This window comes from Microcaecilia unicolor, chromosome 14 (genome assembly GCF_901765095.1).
Source record: "Microcaecilia unicolor chromosome 14, aMicUni1.1, whole genome shotgun sequence".
NCBI classification, from domain to species: Eukaryota; Metazoa; Chordata; class Amphibia; order Gymnophiona; family Siphonopidae; genus Microcaecilia; species Microcaecilia unicolor.
This window is the reverse complement of record NC_044044.1, coordinates 3,500,578-3,520,171: the sequence shown is the minus strand read 5'-3', so window position 1 is coordinate 3,520,171 and position 19,594 is coordinate 3,500,578. Positions and strand designations below refer to the sequence as shown.

The window sequence follows — 19,594 nt, the reverse complement described above, 5'->3', positions numbered from 1 at the left end:
CACGGTGAAAATCGGCTATGTTAGGAGCATTCCCGGGGAGGAGTTAGCACTTGGCCTCTTTAGTTTCCATATTCAGAACTTAACCAGCCAGGTTTAGAGCACAATTATGACTGCAGAAATCACAGCCCTATCTTTATGCACTAGGCCATGGCTGGTTTAGTTCTGAATATTGACTTAACCGGTTATGTGCTAACTGGCTCAAACAAATGGATATTCAATGCTGAAGCCTGGATTGGACCCAGCATTGAATATCTGAGAATGATGCTGGTGGCAGTCAGCAAAATGCTCACCACCGCCAGCTGAATATTGACCCAAGAATGTATAACTTACAGTATTCTGTAGGTTAAGCGTTTACTACTACTACTACTAATAGCATTTATATAGCGCTACCAGACGCATGCAGCGCTGAACACTTGACATAGAGAGACAGTCCCTGCTCAAAGAGCTTACAATCTAGGTAAAACAGACAGACAAGACATTACAGGCAAGGGAATTACAGGGTAGAGAGGAACAGGGAGGAGGAGGAGGAGAGCAAATGAGTAGCGGTTAGGAGCCAAAGGCAGTACTGAAAAGGTGAGCTTTCAGCATAGATTTAAAAACAGGTAAAGAAGGAGCTAGATGTATGGGTTCGGGAAGACAGTTTCAGGCATAAGGTGCTGCAAGACAAAAGGAACGAAGTCTGGAGTTAGCGGTGGAGGAGAAGGGGGACAACGAGAGAGATTTGTTCAGAGAGCGGAGTTCACGGGGAGGAATGTAGGGAGAGATGAGAGAGGAGAGGTAGTGAGGGGTCATAGAGTGGATGCATTTACACACATGTCCCACCCATTCTTGTTCCAGATATACGCTCCCTTGCAGTTACATGCTATGCCCCATACATGCACCTTTGTAGAATAGTACTTAGGGTGCTTGTGTAAGTGACACTTTTTGCTGCAAATACACATGCAAGTGGTGCATAATTACAGCCGAGTATTTGTAGAATTGCCATTCACATCCTAGGAGCCAGCTCTGTGGGTGCTGTGGGTGCCTAAGCTCCCCCAATATTGAACAAATTCCTTGATTGTGTCCAGGGAGAAGTAATTTCTGTTGGGTTCAGCACCCCCAATAATTTTGAAAAGTTGACTCCTATGGTTCACATATATAACTGTGCAAATCTATAACTGTGATCCCACTCGCAGTGAAGGGCAATTCTATAAAAGGGTACCTATTTATGACAATCTATTCTATAAAGGAAAGAAGGTGCCTACTTTCCTATATAGAATAGTAGGGTAACTGGATATATACGCACATGTTTAGATATGAGCATTTACACTAGTTAATGGAGTGGAGGAGTGGCCTAGAGGTTAGGGTGGTGGACTTTGGTCCTGGGGAACTGAGGAACTGAGTTCAATTCCCACTTCAGGCACAGGCAGCTCCTTGTGACTCTGGGCAAGTCACTTAACTCTCCATTGCCCCATGTAAGCTGCATTGAGCCTGCCATGAGTGGGAAAGCGTGGGGTACAAATGTAACTAAAAAAATAAAAAATTACTCCTCAGAAAAGCCAAACCACAATGGCTTGTAAAAACATAAATCATTGCATTTAAAACTTATTACTCACCTGTTCCAAGCAAAAGGTCAAGAAAAGTTGCATTCAGGTACATGAATTATTTCCAATCTAAGTTGTGCTTGAGGCAATGGTGGGTGAAGTTACTCACCCAAGGTCTCAAAATGGGAGTGGTGTTATTTGTGTCTTGGCTTCCTTCATTTGCAACCTGCTACTCAGCTACTCTTCCACTCCCATAGTGGTGTGAGAACATTTTTGGAGAAGTGAAGGTAAAATATGTGTTGCATTAAAATTCATAAAATGATTAGCACAAAAGGTGATGAGAACCAACTATCTTAATTGCATTTTTCTGGTCAATATGACTTAGCAAGATGCATTCTGTCCTAGCAGTTCATATTTATTACTTTATGATGGGGGATATGTATTTTCTCTTATTATTGGTCAGTTTTTGTTCATGTCCCCTTCTCTCATTACATCTTTTCTTCCTTTCTCAGTACCGAACTGAACATGAATCTAAGAAAAATTGGAAATCACAGCAGCATGACGGAATTCTTGATTCTGGGATTCTCAGAATTCCCAGGGCTGCAGCTCCCTCTTTTTACTCTCTTCTTGATCCTCTACTTGATGGCTATGTCGGGGAACCTCTTCGTTATCTGCATAGTATGTGCTAATCGACACCTGCACATCCCCATGTATTTCTTCCTGGTCAATCTATCTGCTTTAGATATCTGCTCTTTGACCTCTGTTATCCCAAAGTTGCTGGCAATCCTAACCAGCAGAAATAGTGCTTCATTTGGGGAATGTATTTTGCAGATGTACTGCTATCTGATGTGTATAGCCACAGAATTCACTCTTCTTGCTGTCATGTCATATGATCGTTATGTTGCAATATGCAATCCCTTGAATTATTCAGTTATCATGAATAAAAGAGTCTGTGCTGTTCTGTCAGCTGCCTCGTGGATAATAGGTTTATTAGAGGCATTACCACACACTATTGTTATATCCCAGTTTTCCTATTGTGATTCCAATGTCATCAATCACCTCTTCTGTGAGCTAAAAGCACTGCAGAAACTTTCCTGCACAGACACCTCAGTTATTGAAACCATATCTTACGCCGGAGGGGTGTTTACAACCTTTACCCCATTTCTGCTAACTATGACATCCTATGTCTTTATCATCTCTGCCATTCTCAAAATTCGTTCTACAAAGGGGAAAAACAAGGCCTTCTCCACCTGCTCCTCCCACCTTACTGTAATCCTTCTCTTATATGGGACTATAATAGGAGTTTATATGCAACCAATTTCAGTGGAGTCCGTGAAATCAAACAAGCTGTCTACTGCAATGTACATTGTCACTCTTCCACTATTAAACCCCCTGATTTATAGCTTAAGAAGCAAAGAGATAAAAGTGGCCTTGAAAAAAGTCATAAGCAAGAACTCAAACTTTGAGACCCACTAATACTTCTAGAACACTCTTATTTATTTATTTATTTATTTTATTTTATGGCATTTGTATCCCACATTATCCCACCTCTTTGCAGGCTCAATGTGGCTTACATTTCGTCATGGATACTGGAAGTAGCATTGAGTATACATTTGGTTTACAGAGGGTTTTGTGTTACATGGTAGTAAGATAGATGAGGGCGTTAGAGCAGAAAGACATTATAACGCATTATAAGACAGTCTAGAAGTTTTAAGACTATACAGTTACACATGCTGATCTTTGTGATATATCTTGTCGAAAAGATAGGTTTTCAATAGTTTGCAGAAATTGGTCAATTCATAGACCGTTTTCAGGTTACGTGGCAGCGCGTTCCAAAGTTGCGTGCTCGTATAGGAAAAGGTAGATGCATGCATTGATTTGTATTTCAGACCCTTGCATTTGGGAGGATGCAAATTAAGGAATGTGCGAGAGGATCTTTTTGCGTTCCTGGGTGGTAGGTCTATCAGGTCTGACATATAGGCTGGGGCGTCACCGTGGATGATCTTGTGGACCAGGGTGCAGAGTTTGAACGTGATACGTTCCTTTAGTGGGAGCCAGTGTAATTTTTCCCGCAAGGGTTTCACGCTTTCGTATTTTGGTGTGCCAAATATTAGTCTGGCTGCTGTATTCTGAGCTGTCTGGAGTTTTTTAAGTATTTGTTCTTTACAGCCAGCGTAAAGTGAGTTGCAGTAATCCAGATGAGTAAGTACCAATGATTGTACCAGATTGCGATATTCTACCAAAGGACTTTATTGATTCTCCAGGACTTAAGTGACATTATTTTCCAAGGGCCCTATTTACTATCAGGCATATTTTCAAAGCACTTAGCCTTCCAAAGTTCCATAGGTTTCTATGGAACTTTGGAAGGCTAAGTGCTTTGAAAATATGCCTGTATGTCAACTTTGATGTTATTAATACTTGTTCTTAACATGCATTATCAGTTAACATGGAGCTCCATAAGCAATTAACATAACACTTTAACAGTTAGCACGCATCAACTGCTGCATTAAATACATTCGGAACAATTCTGTAAACAAATGCTGACATTTACGTCCCAAATATAAGTGTAAATAACCTAAATGCTGGCATACATGCAACATATGTGTTCAGCTTTGTACATAAATTCCAATATTCAGTGTAAGTGCTATTGTATAGCTACATTCATATCTTTGAAACTGTGAAGTTTTAGGGTGGGTGGAGTGTGGAAAGGGCAAACCCACATAATTTATACAGTACTATAGGTTATATGTGTTATATAGGTTATATAGGTTATATATATCTAGGCACAGACATTTACACCAGCTTAATGCCTGGCTGGAGTGTTTGTATCTATGCATATATGTGCATATGGCATTCCATAAAGAAAATTAAGTACCTACATTTCATTATAGAATAGGCATCTCACTAGTGCTTTCTAGGTGCTTTCTAGATATTTCTGGGTGTTACTATTGATCGATATCTCACCCTTGATTGCCATGCGAAGAATGTGACAAAGAAAATGATTTTTGCAATGTGGAAGCTAAAAAGAGTGAAGCCTTTTTTTCCCAAGGGAAGTATTCTGTACGCTAGTGCAATCACTAGTACTGAGCCACCTGGATTATTGTAACTCCATTTTCGCAGGATGCAAAGAAAAAACCATCAAGAAACTTCAGACTGCACAAAATACCGCAGCTAGACTCATATTCGGAAATGCGAAATATGAGAGCGCCAAACCCCTCAGAGAAAAATTATATTGGCTTCCACTAAAAGATCGTATTGCTTTCAAGATTTGCACCTTAACCCATAAAATCATCCATGGAGAAGCTCCATCATACATGTCAGACCTAATTGACTTACCGGCAAGAAACATCAAAAGCTCATCACGTACCTTCCTAAACCTCCATTACCCTAATTGTCGAGGACTCAAATACAAATCATTACACACATCTACCTTCACTTACCTCTACACAAAAGCATGGAATAAACTACTGAATACTATAAAAACAAGACATGACTTGACAGCCTTCAGGAAATTATTGAAAACACACTTGTTCGAAGAGACTTACAATAAGAATCCTCCTTAATGTCTTGATTATTCTATATCTAAACCAACCACTTTTGATCCCTCTGAATTGTTTATATTAGTCATGTTATCATTATTGGCCATTATATTTTACTGCTTTTTTTATTATGTGTTATGTAAATCATTCTACCGACCTATCTTCCTTATTTCTTACAAGTGTTAAATTAGAACAAACCTTTTACTCTGTTCATAATTATACCTTTGCAATATAATGTAAGCCACATTGAGCCTGCAAATAGGTGGGAAAATGTGGGGTACAAATGCAGCAACTAAATAAATAAATAAATAAAAATAAATGCCCTTTTATATAATTACTTCCCACACCTCCCCCCCCTCCCCCCCCAAGACAGTAATTCTGTAAAGTAGCACCTATTTTTAGGCACAAATAACATACCTGTTTGGAATATATTCTATAAAGATAGGTAGGCATCTACTTTTTTTTTTAATTGAATACTTGTTTAACAGATAAAATACATACCTATATTTTAGGCATGAACACTTACTCCAGCCATATAGTTGGGGCAAATGTTTGCATCTAGATTGCTAAAGAGCATAGGTACAGTATTCTATGAGCGTAAAGAGCGCTTCCCATGCTCCACCCAAACTCTACCCATGTGCACATTCACCTGCAAAGTATGCACTATCAACTATTGGCACATACTAGCATAATAACATGGTCAATTATACACATATGTGATCAATTATACACATATACATTCATATACAGTATGAGGGTAAATGACTATAATACTGGCATTTATATACATTCTTGGTGTTTAAAATCTACATGGCTCCTTATACAATTGCCTTCTAATGTGGAATTTCAGATTATTTATTTAATTTAGATTTTGTTCATACCTTTTTCAGTAGTAACTCAAGGTGAGTTACTTTCAGGTACACTAGATATTTCTCTGTCACAGGAGGGCTCACAATCTAAGTTTGTACCTGAGACAATGGAGGGTTAAGTGACGTGCCCGAGTTCACAAGGAGCAGCAGTGGGATTTGAACCAGCCACCTCTGGATTGCAAGACTGGTGCTCTAACCTCTAGGCCACTCCTCGAGTGGCCTAGTGGTTAGAGCACCTCTAGGAGGCGGTGAAGTAGCAGGTTGTACACCTTGTAATTAGTGCAAGTGTAGCTAAAGCATGTTGTTAACTACCATCGTGCCATATAACAGGCTACAGTGAACTATCTCTCCCAAAGTACAATTAACTACATTCTGCATTTGTGCCATTAATGTGACCAATTCCCCACGTTGGTAACACAACTGCCTTTCCTTAATTGTGAGGAATTCCCATAACACATACTACAGAGGTTTTGAAGGTACCACAGGTTAACATGTGATGGGAATGTATATTGCCTGCAAAACCTTAACACAAGTTAGTAAATGGCAGCCTAAAACTGATAATATATGTCTTTTTTTTAATACAATTCATGATATAAAGCTGCTTTATAACATAATGGAGGCAGTTTTATAAATGGGCACCCATATTAAGATGCTAGGATCATGTCTGTTGTGGCGCTAACCTAAAATATAGAACAGGAAAAGTTCTCTACGATGACGAATCATAGAAGGCAAAAGTAGAGACTAATAGACGATTCACCACTGGAGACGTGAGTCCAACAGCCTTTATTATATCAGAGATAACGACCCACAATATACAACAAGCTTAATGTGTTTTACCATGCAAATAGGGATGTAGAGGACTGCAAGGGGAAATGGAAACAGATGAAGAGGTTAGTGAGGCACAAGGCTAGGGCCAACCCTCTGGGTGCAGAGACAGTGAAACCTCACCCCTATGTAGCACGTGGTGCACGGGCTCCTTCCCCAGAGGGCATCCATGGCCTGGGAAACCAGGACATCATGGCACAGGCTGGGGAATCAGGTAAGTTTGGGAGAACAAAACTGTGCTGCCTCTTCTCTCTGTTTAACCTCTCTTCCTCAAGCAGGGACAGTGTGGGGAGGGCCTCATTGATAGCACTCCCATATGTAGTACAGATTATCAGGTAGGTGGGGGATGGGTAAGAAGGCAAACCAGAGTATATGCTGAAAGGCTAGTTATCAGGGGCCATGTCCCAACAATTCCACAGGGAGAAGTGGTTAGTAGGTAGGTCTGGGACTACTCAGATCATTAGGCAGGGGGCTCCTTTATCTCATATTTAGATGCCTTCTCCCCCCCACCCCACCACCTAGGCTCATTACCAGACAGTGTCTATTCTTGCTTTCTAGGCTTCTGCGCCCTCCACACCACCTTTACTGTGCCATCCACACCACTTCCATAATCCTTCCTTCTGTACCCACCCTGGCCTCTGAGTTATACAGTGCACCATATCCCTTGGCTTCTGCAGTGTTGAATGTAGAAGCATACATCTTTGGATTGCCTGTCAATGCTATTCCTCATCAGCTGTGGTCTAGATGTGCATATGGAGGAATATGTTCATGAAGGCTGCAACAGACTACCAAGTTAGCTAGTGCAACACACATATTTCCTGTACTTTCCCTATTCAGGTGAGGACAGGAAATCTAATGGAGAGCCTGGAATCAGCAGGCAGCTCAGACACATCAGGAGGAGGAGGAGGAGGAGGACTTGGTGGCAGCTGATGGCTCACAGGAGGGCACCGTGGGAGAGGAAGAGCACACTGAGTACACCAGCCAGGAGCTGCCTGCAGGGAATGAAGAGCAGGCATTGGCAGGTGGCCCAACAGAGGCAGAGGAGGCTGATGAGGAGTCACAGTAGGCCCGTAGGGGACCATATCGCTACAGGCAGCAGGTACTACAATGGGCAAAAAAACTGTTGGTGCAGAATTTGCAGCTGGAGGACTATTGGCAGCAGAAGGTACAGCTGCTGCATAAGGGGCTCCAATTCTGATAAGAATGTGGGCAGCATAAGAGCCAGGAGGCAACCCATAATATCTGGTAGCAGCTTCTGGGAATCCAGTGAAATCTCCAGGATTACATGGTGACCTTAGTGAGCACAGTGCCCACACAGCAAGTGCCTGAGCATCCAATTGGAACCAGTGAGACCGCCAGTCTTGCAGCAATAAACTCCACACCAGCCATAAGTGCCACCAAAGGCCACATCCCCCAGCCAAACTTCACAGCACCCGCCTCAGTTATAGAACCACAACCACCATCCAAGCAGCCAAGGATGAGACCCATAGCAGCGTACACTTCCTTGCTGGGTGATGGGCCCAGCAGCAGATCAGCCACCCAGCCCCCGGCCAATCAAATGATCAGATTTCCAGGGTACAGCAGAGGCAACAGGGTTTACTAATAACTGTGAGAACAGTGGGAGCCTCACAGGGGAAATTCCTCACACTCTTTTATGCTCCTGCAAGGCCTGGGCCATCACTAGCAGCTTGGGGATGGCGTGGGACAGGTGCTCCCAGAGGGGACTGGGGAGAGGGAAGATGATGTAGGACTATAAGCCCTGTAATTAACATGATGTACTGGTGTGTGCTGGGAGATTGGATTGTGCTGGGGAGGGGGTGGTTGTGTGCTGGGGAAGAGGGTAAACTATGGGAGTCTTAAGGCAGGTTCACTAAGTGTAGTAGCCTCTGTCACCTGTGGGAGAAACATAGTAACATAGTAAATGACCTTACAAGACTGGGCGTCTAAATGGCAGATGACGTTTAACGTGAGCAAGTGCAAAGTGATGCATGTGGGAAAGAGGAACCCGAATTATAGCTACATCATGCAAGGTTCCACGTTAGGAGTCACCAGTGCTTTTTTTTGTAGTAAAAAAGGTGCCGGTACTCATTGTGGGCGGAGTCACCATATATGACTCCATCTCTATTATAGCCACACCCACGTTAACCACACCCCTTATACCAGCCATAGCGCATATAAACAGACATCATTGAAAATAAGCTTGACAAAGGTGCAGTCTTATGCCTCTTGTTGTACTCCTCTGCCTCATTTTGGGGGTGGTCAATGAGAGTCATGAGCCAGTTCGCCGAGGGTAGCCTCTGTCACCTATGGGGGGAAACAGGCATGGGTGTGTATTGGCTGGTATGGTGATCTTGTGGAAGTGGGGTAATAGTTGGGGGATGTGAGGGTATCTAGAAGAAGGGAGCATGATGAAGGTTAGGAGAGGTGAGAGGGTATGTAGTTTGGGAATAACTGTACTGCTTACCTAGGAGGCAGCCATCAGCGATCTCCCCTTGATCAAACCTGCAGTAGATTCCTGAATGCTGGAGGATGTAGGCATCATGGGTGTAGCCTGGGTAGCAGACACACATATCCATAGTCTCCTGCTGGGTACCACACACAACTTCCATATTTATAGGGTGAAATGATTTTGTATTTCTATAGGTCTCCACATATACCGGGGGGGGGGGGGTGTCTGAGTGTGATGTGTGTGCTATGATGCCTATGATCGAGGGGAAGTGGTCTATGGCATAGAACTGAGCCATGTTGTTCTGGAGTGCCTGGGTGGTAGTAGGGAATGTAATGTACTATGAGGTTTGGCTGAGGAAGGGATCAAGGGACTAGGCAAAACAGTTGGAGGTGGTGGGCTGGGTGAGGCCTTGCATTGACTGCTAGCACTGACTGGAAAGTGGCAGTGGCCAGAAAGGTGAGAGGGGCAGTGACCTTCAGGTGGGCTGGCACAGGATTATTCATGTGTGTCCTGGGCTGGAGGAGGGTTTGTAGCTGGTCACAGAGGTGCTGTATGGCACCCCTGTCGAAGAAGTACCTAATCTGACATTCTTGATCATTGAGGTTCAGGAAGTGGGCCTGACGACTCTCTGATAGGGATATCTCCTCCGGGGCCTCTTCTCCAAACTCTCATCCACTTCCAGCAAGGCGTGAGGCACCAAAATATTCAGTGCATCTATGATTAGTGTGCAAGTGTCCCACCACCACAGGTGCAATCCACTAACACCCACAAACACTAAGGTGCACACCTGTACCTACAGCAACCTTGTGAGAGACAGCACCAGCCCCTGCACCAGCATTCAGTGATGAGACCCATACCAGCTGCCCAAAACACTCACTCTCCCACCACCAACAAACAATCCAGACACACACAGATGCAGTACAAAGCACTCACTCTCCAAGTACCAGCAAACAGTCCTCACACACACACAGCAGCAGCTCAAAGCACTTACTCTCCCAGGAACAGCACACAGCCCTCACACACACAGCAGCAGCACAGAGCACAGTGACAAATTGGGAGTGGACAAACAGAGGAACAATGAGAGACAAAAGACAAGCAGCACTGATAATTGAACTTAACAAACATTATTTAGAATTTTTGCACACAAATGTCTAAGCATATTTGGTAAAGTGTTGCATGTAAGTTCTAAGACACGCATAATTTGCACAAAACAGGAATGGTGTGTTGTAGGCACATGCTTTAACCATGAATGTGCATAGACTACATGAATTTGTATGCCATCAGGGGTCAAAGATGGAGTCTATACTGTAAGGGCTCATAAACACTTATGTTGCTTTTATAGAACAAATATAAAATAGGTATTTTTTTGTAAATTATTTTAGACATCCTATATTTAATAATACTCATTAGAATCAGAAGACTGTTAACAAGGTCTTTGTGCCAAGGGACCATATCCCTAAAGGGACAATAAATACATTTAAACACTCCTAGCTAAACAGAATATCCAAGCCAGAGATGCAGAAGTAATTTGTCATGAAAGTAAGTGATTGGATAAGACCTTTCTTTACATTAGGCTAGAATTTATACTAAATCCTCTGTTACAGTTAATACTCCTGTTCTGAATGTGCTCTTCATGATGAGTAAGCCTAAAATAAGGAAGACCAGTTCTTAATTGATTATTTCTGGACTAATTATTCATGACATACGAATGTGCTCCCTTCTGATCTTATACATTAAAACATGCCTACAATATTCATTTCTATTTGTATGCTGTCTTAGCGGTGGAAGGTCACAAGATAAACCCACTAACAATGTAAATATCAGGTCAGAGATATGGGTGGGAAGAAGTAAAGTGCAATTCAAAAATGCTCAGAATTGACTCAGCAAACCCTCAGCAGATTAGAAATACAAAGGAGAAAGAAAAAGAATCATTTGGGTGACAATTTCAGGTCTCCTGAAAATCAAATGCAAAAGATTAGATTTGTGCTTCTGAAAACTAATCATGACATTTAGAAAGAAAACCGTTTCCAATTTCCATTTCGGAAGTAATGATTTGTTTTAAACAACCCAGATTAAAAAGTGAAAACATCCCTTTGACAAAACCAAAGAGTGTCTTATTGTTCAATCAATGGTGTAGTGCCATAGGGAAACAAGATGGAAGAATCTGGCAAATTCTTAGACTATGAATCTTTTAAAGCTTTCTCTAAGACAACTGAAGCCAATGTTAGACCTATGTTGTCTGAACCCTAGTTGGATCTATTGCAAGGTATGTTGTTGTCTGTTGAGTTGCAGGGTATGGGATTCTGGTTTCCTATGCTTGGTAACATGGGGGAATATTTTGTTCAGCCATGGAAACTCTCTGGAGCTGGTGTTTCAACACAAACAAGTAGCCATATGAATGTGTCGTTGAAGTTTTGGCATGAAATATGCTACTGACTGAAGACCAATGTTTGTAAACTATGTTCTGACTGTCTAAATTGCATGATCTAATGAAAGTAAAACTGTTTCACAGCTGCATAATGGAGTTAATGGTTACCTCTCCATGCAATGGGACATATACAGAGGGCTGTATTAGAGGTGTAATAGTCACAGAAGATTGCTGCACCAGAGCTGCATGTTATAAACAGCTTCCTTAAATATACTCCGAGGTCCTCAATGTCAGGCTTTATTTTTTTTTTTGTTACATTTGTACCCCGTGCTTTCCCACTCATGGCAGGCTCAATGCGGCTTACATGGGGCAATGGAGGGTTAAGTGACTTGCCCAGAGTCACAAGGAGCTGCCTGTGCCTAAAGTGGGAAACGAACTCCACTAGCAACATTCCATGTAGAAGTCGGCCCTTGCAGATCACCAATGTGGCCGCGCAGGCTTCTACATGGAATGTTACTAGTAGAATAGCAACATTCCATATAGAATGTCCAATAGTAACAACATTCCATGTAGAATCTCCAATAGTATCTTTTTTATTTTTTATTACATTTGTACCCCGCTCTTTCCCACTCATGGCAGGCTCAATGCGGCTTACATGGGGCAATGGAGGGTTAAGTGACTTGCCCAGAGTCACAAGGAGCTGCCTGTGCCTGAAGTGGGAATCGAACTCAGTTCCTCAGGACCAAAGTCCACCACCCTAACCACTAGGCCTCTCCTCCACATTTGCTTTATGTTCTCTGTTGTTTTATTTATGCTTTTATTCACATTTGCTTGTAAACGTCTTTTAACAATATTAATTGGTATAGCAGGATATAAACATTGGCAACTGCATTTTATGTTATATAAAAACTTCACCACTAGCTGAGTTACCTGGCATTGATAGGGAACGCCAATATTTTAATAGCTGACATATTAGCAAACAGAATAAAATAATATTTGTAAAATATATAGGTCAGATTTCTATTACAAAGTCTTGGGATGTTCAATCATTTAGTTTTAAAGATAGAGACACTAATTATGTATTTATTTTTCTATCTCAAACTGTTCAACCTGCTAAATAAAGTTAGCCATGAGAAATACAAGGAGTCTCTGGGATAATACCATGTACCTTAAGTGACCTTTCTTGAATTTTATTGGTATTCATTGGGAATCAAAGAGAGAAGGAGGAGGAGGAGAAAGAGAAGGAAAAGGAAGAGGAAAAGGAAGAGGAGAAAGTGTGTATATTTCTCAGAGAAAAGCAGAGAAAAATAAGGAAGGAAGGAGAAGAAGAAGAAAGTGTGTGTCCCGAGAGAGAGAGAGAGAGAGAGAAATCATGCATATATTTGAGATTCAGCCAAAAGGGAAAGAGAAATGGGACTTGATATACCGCCTTTCTGAGCTTTTTGCAACTACATTCAAAGCGGTTTTACATATATTCAGGTACTTATTTTTTTGTACCAGGGGCAATGGAGGGTTAAGTGAGTTGCCCAGAGTCGCAAGGAGCTGCAGTGGGAATCGAACTCAGTTCCCCAGGATCAAAGTCCACTGCACTAACCACTAGGCTACTCCTCCACTTCTATGTAATTTTCAGAGACAGAAACAGAGTGAATAAGAAAAAGTATATACAGTGCACTCCATTTAAGTGCACGTCAGATAAGTGCATGCTCTGTTTAACTGCATGCCGTACTTCGGTCCCATTTTGGGCACCATCAATTTCTATGGAGACAAACTTTGTTTTAGCGCACCATTGATAAGTGCAAGATTCGCTTATATGCATGGTTCAAGACCGTTCCTCTGCAGGAAAGACTCTGCATAAGCGCGCGCATGGAACATGGAAGCCGATTGGCGCATGACAGCCAACGATATTTCAAATTTACTGCCTCTAACTGCCACAGGCAGAATAAGTGAAAGAATGTTGTTAGAGCGTACACCAGGGTCATCGTCGTCGTCGCGGCAGCAGAACTGTAAGACTTTAACACTGGCTGAACTAATAGAAGTTCTTAAAAAATTAGAAAACAAACAAAGTCCAACATCTATTGCTAAAGAATATGGTGTCAATCCCAGTCAAATTTCACGTATCTTGAAGCAGAAAGACCAGCTTCTGGAAGACTGGCAAAATAATACAAATCCACAACGGAAACGAAAACGGGCGGGAAAAGCTGAGGAGGTAGAAGATGCTCTTTTTCTGTGGTTTTCTCGAGTCAGGAGCAGACAGTTTCCTGTCAGTGGTCCACTGCTTATGGAGAAAGCTAACCAGCTAGCTGAAAGTCTTGGACTAACTGAATTCAAAGTCACTGTTGGATGGTTGGAAAGATGGAAGAGGAGGAACAGTATAAAATTCAAGAAACAGCATGGTGAGAAACAAGACTCTGATGACTTTGGTGCTGAAAATTGGGTTGTTTCAGTTCTTCCTACCATCTTGGACGAGTTTGCACCTCGTGACATTTTCAATGCTGATGAAAATGGTCTCTACTGGTGAGCGATTCCTGATGGAACATTTGCATTCAAACATGCCAAAACTACTGGAGGTAAAACATTGAAGGACCGACTGACGAGCCTCCTTTGCTGCAATATGGATGGGAGTGAGAAGTTGGACCCCCTCGTCATTGGAAAGAGCGAACAGCCCCTTTGCTTCAAGAAAGTTAAGCGACTTCCTGTGTCATACAAGGCTAATGCAAATTTATTTATTTTTATTTATTTATTGCAATTGTATCCCACATTTTCCCACCCATTTGCAGGCTCAATGTGGCTTACATTGTTCCATCATGGCGATCGCCATTTCCAGAGTGAGAAATACAAGTGGTATTACATTAAAGATCACGATTGACGTGGTAGATTAAGCAGTCAAGTATAAAGACTTCATATTCGGAATAAGAGATAAAGTAGTATTGCATTAAAGTTCATTCGTGGTAGAGTAGACCTTGGTAGTCGAGTATAGAGAGTTAGGTTTCGTTGTCTGGTAATTAGGATGGATTGTTGTGGTATGCCTTGTTGAACAGTCTGGTTTTCAGTGATCTCTGAAAGTCAGTTAGGTCGCGCATTTTTTTCACTGCGAGTGGTAACGCATTCCATAGCTGCGTGCTTATGTAGGAGAAGCTAGATGCATATGTTGATTTATATTTTAGTTCTATACAGATAGGGTAGTGGTGATTCAGAAATGTATGTGCTGATCTTTTAGTGTTCCTGGGAGGTAAGTCTATGAGGTCTGACATGTAGACCGGGGCCTCTCCGTAAATGATTGTATGAACCAGAGTGCAGATTTTGAACATAATACGTTCTTTAAGTGGGAGCCAGTGTAGTTTTTCTCTTAGGGGTTTGGCACTTTCGTATTTCATTTTTCCAAATATGAGTCTGGCTGCTGTGTTTTGGGCTGTTTGGAGCTTCTTGATGATTTGTTCTTTACATCCGGCATAGAGTGCATTGCAGTAATCTAGGTGACTTAGCACCATTGATAGAACCAGGCTGCGAAATATTTCCCTTGGGAAGAAAGTTTCCACATTGATTGGAACATTTTCTTTGTTGTAGTTTTCACATGGCTTTCTAGTGTGAGATTTCGGTCAATTGTAACTCCAAGTATTTTCAGGCTATCTGAAACAGGAAGGGTATAGTTTGGGGTGTTTATAGTGGTGGGTTGGACTCGGCAGCGCGAACGGTGCAGGCAGTGATTGAGAGAGGCTGGCAGCGTCGGAGCTTCCCTCTGCGAGTCCCGCCTACTTTGTTTCAACTTCCTGTTTCCGCATAGGCGGGACTCGCAGAGGGAAGCTCCGACGCTGCCAGCCTCTCTTAATCACTGCCTGCACCATTCGCGCTGCCGAGTCCTAGAAAAACAGTAAGTAGTTGAGTGATCCAAGTGAGAGAAAGGGTGCAGGACTCGCCGGGGGGGGGGGGGGGGGGAAGGTGCCGGTAAGCTGTACCGGTACGTACTGGCACAAAAAAAGCCCTGGTTTTACTAGAGGAAGGTCTTGTCAGACTAAACTGATTAACTTCTTTGACTGGGTTACCAGTTAGATTTAGGGGAAGTGATAGATGTAGTGTACTTTGTCACTCCTCTGCAGGGCCACCACCTCTCGAACTTATCCTTAGATCCAAGCTCACTACGCCCTAAATAGTAGAAAGAACCAACTCCACAACCAAGTATTATAAAATAGTGTGCATTTATTTGCAATAGCAGCCAAGATAATGTGCAAAGGCAAGAATACAGACACCAGAGGTAGAAACAGCTCAGCATAAACATACCTAAATCCCTAAGCTAGAATCCTAAGTAAGAGAGTCACACTGAGCTCACAGCACTTATATAAAAGTACATGGCATACGTATAACCTGATGCAGACTTCTAGCCGGTGGCAGAGTGTTCATCAGATGTCCAAATCAGCTTCAGCGCAGTCTACTCCTTGGATGGAATGTCAACACAGCAGGTCTTTTACCTCAGATAAGAGCTCCTTTTATACAGAAATCATGGGCAGAAGCTGTGCTAATGACATACATTCTGGCCTTGGGGGTGATGCATATATAAAACTGCTATCCCCATTATTATGACTTCAGGTGCCCCAACATTGTCTCACTAGCTCCACACTAATGGGGTCACCTTGACAAGAAGCTGGGGTTTTGTAAACAATGTGCAATTTGCCAACCACAGTCTCTCTCCAGCTGCATGGGAGACTCCAAGAGTCCTTGGCTGTCCTGGCCATGACATCAATGCTGTTAACAACGTTATTTATTTATTTATTTATGTGGATTTATTTACCACCTTTTCTGAAGGAATTCACTCAAGGTGGTGTACAGTAAGAATAAATCAAATATGAATGACAATTATAGCAGTACAAATAATATAAAGTACCGCATAGTACACTACTTACAATGTCAACACAATACATAATAGAACATTTTAATGGACAGTGTAGTGTATAAGCAAAGATGGAACATATAGATAGGTAAGTCAGTTTGAGGAGTTAGAAAGTAAGGTGACTCATTTAAAGAATGGTGCACATGATATATGTGTCAAGCCTCTTAAGACTTGTTAACTGTAAAGTCCCAATATCTTGAAGTATAACCTTGGCACACTAGAACACACCTGAAGTCTCTTTATTTTCTGAAGTTTCTTTTATTTAATAAATACAGATAATTTACTCACAGTCATGATGTTCAGAAGTGTTGCCCCAGGGCACAGAGACTCCGTAATTCTGAGAGCTGTATCAGTGGTTCGAGGCAGAAATCTGAAGAAGGGCAGCTTTATTGCAGAGGTGAGAAAATAGTTTTACAGGTAGAAGTAGCTCAGAGCTGGGTGACTGGAGAGTGAAATATCTCATTAGGACGATATATTCAAGGTAAAAAACCAAGTTCGTTCCAAGGAGTGAAGCAGGACAAGTGCTGTCTGAAGCCTCATGGCGAGGGAGAGGCTAAGAAGGGCTCACACAGGCCCAGGGAGGAGGGGGTAAATAGACCAATGGGGACAGAGCCTGCCATCGGGTAGCAAGGGGTGGTCCTGGAGGACAGCCCTCGATTGGAGGGAAAGGTCGTACCTGGCTGACCTCTCAGGATAGAGATAGTAAGAATAACCAGGAAATGATAGCATGTAGACAAAGGAGCCAAGCTTGGCTGAGAAAGAGAGGAGGTCTAGGCAGCAGCACAAACCAATAGTACAGTTCTTATACAGACAGGCAAGTGTGGCTGCATTGCCTGTGAACTACATTACACACGATGCATTGCTCACGTATCTTTGCAGTGAGAACTGCAGCAATGAAAATCCTTAGAAGTGAGAATAACAGTAAAGGCATTAAACACATTTTAGGGTCACATTATAAACTAGTGTGAGGCTGTCAGAGGACAGAACAATATGTGCATCATGTGATATAACCAGCTGTCCACTAAGTGGCAATATTCAGGGGGAGATAACTGGCTATCTCCCATTGAATATCACTGGATAGCCTGTTAAGTACCATTTAACCGTTGTCATTCTAGCACATGTGGACCCTTGTCTTCACCTACATGCAACATCGCAGCTTCAACAAATAACAATTAATGTTGGATAGTGCCATGTATTATAATCCCACATATCTTTGCTATATAGGAACACATATAGGAGATTCTATATATGGTACCTAAACAATTGGTGCTGAAATCATCACCGACTAAGAGTATTCTATAGCAGCACCTAATAGAATACACTTAGTTGATGTTTCAGCGCCTAAATCTGTGCGTATCCATTTACACTAACTAAAACATGGCATAGATCCTGGTGCATAAATTTAGGTGCACTGGGCCATATTCTATAACTAGGTGCCTAAATTTTGGAACGCCCATTTCCCTGCCGATAACCATGCCCCTTTTTCCCTGCGTGCATTAGTTCGGTGCACATCATTACAGAATATGCTTAGCAAATTGTGTGCCTAAATTCTAATCGGTGCCAATTAGTGCTCATTATTGCTTGTTAAGTGCTATCAGCGCTCATGAGCTTACGTGCGGTGTTATAAAATCTGCGTCAATTTTGGCGCCTAAATCTATGCACACTATATAGAATCCAGAAGATAGTGCTTCATAGTGTTTGTTTTGCTTCTACAAATGGTCTTCATCATAAAGTATATAGAGACAGACCTCAACATGTATACCTTTGAAGAAAGATGAGAGAGAGGAAATATGATTGAGACATTTAAATATCTCCCCGACATAAATACCACAGGAAGCAGATCCCTTTCGACTGAAAGTAAGCTATGGAATGAGAGGACATATGATGAAATTGAAGGGGGGTAGACTCAAAAGTAATCTAAGGAAATATTTATGGAAAGGGTGGTGGATGCATGGAATGATATCCTGGTGGAGGTCTTGGAGAACAGGACTGTATCTGAATTCAAGAAAGTGTGGGACAGGCATATGGGATCTCTTAAGGGGAGAAAGAGATAGTGGATGATATGGAAGGGCAGTCTGGATAGGCCATCATATGTCCTTTATCTGCCATCATTGTCTGTTTCTGAAACCTAGACATCCAGGGAAGCAGGTCATATCCATCTTTTTGAACAGACATTCCCCTTCTGAAATAGAGATTGGACATCCATACTTTGGCATCTCCCTAGTCCTATCCAGAAAATTCCCAGACCAAACTCTTTCTCATATGGATGTACTGTACTTTTAGACATCCATATCTCAGCTTTATAAAATTGGAATTTAGACATGTAATATGGACATCTAAATGTCAGTTTAGAAACAACTAAAACACAAATAGAGTTTCTAAAATAAGGGCTATTACCTAGTACCTTTCAGCTGCCTGTTTTGTATTCCTTTACATGTGTCAATATGATGCCTGTTTGGGGCTATGATGAAGATATACTCTTCAGTTATGCACTAAGACCAGGGCTTCTGGTTTCTAACAGTTTATACATTTTAAACGTAGATGTTTATTTTCTAACTAGTTATGGTCATTAGCTCAATTGGAGGGCATCCATTCTGGTTGAACCAAGTAAACATGCTTTCATATTATAAACATACCGCCATAACAAAACTCACATTTAGTAAAGGAATTCATTTTAAAAAAATTAGGATAACACAGAGGAATTGTGAGGATGATGAAGGAAGTGTGGAAATAGATAAAGCAGATCAATAGTAGATGCAAACAAATCTTTACTGTAGAACTTCAAACCAATACAATGCCCAACAAAGGTCATGTTTTGCTCATAAAGGGGCTGCATCGGGGGCTTAAAATAACAACTTACCACAATTATAAATATAAAAACAAAATAATTTCTAACCACAATGCAAACTTAAAAGTAAAGAATGAAAACCATGACATGTAGAGAATCAAATGCAACATACATAATGCTTAAAAACTAAGACATAAAAGCATTAATATCCTATATAATAAAAAGCACCTCCAACATTCTGAAGTTGATTCTGTACACTGTAGGGTTCGTAAGTCTGTAGTTCAGCGTTTCATTGGCTCTCACTGTCCCTGCCCTCACGTTGAGGAAACGGAATGCTGCATAGTTGCCAAG

General features: G+C 41.8%; 1 protein-coding gene across 1 annotated transcript; it reads left to right on the top strand.

Moving 5' to 3' along the window:
- The first annotated feature begins 2,048 nt into the window (after positions 1 to 2,048).
- On the top strand, positions 2,049 to 2,999 carry LOC115458150 (olfactory receptor 5V1-like). Its single transcript, XM_030188003.1, has one exon. It carries the CDS (start codon positions 2,049 to 2,051, stop codon positions 2,997 to 2,999), a length of 951 nt encoding a protein of 316 aa, XP_030043863.1.
- Positions 3,000 to 19,594: the final 16,595 nt, after the last annotated feature.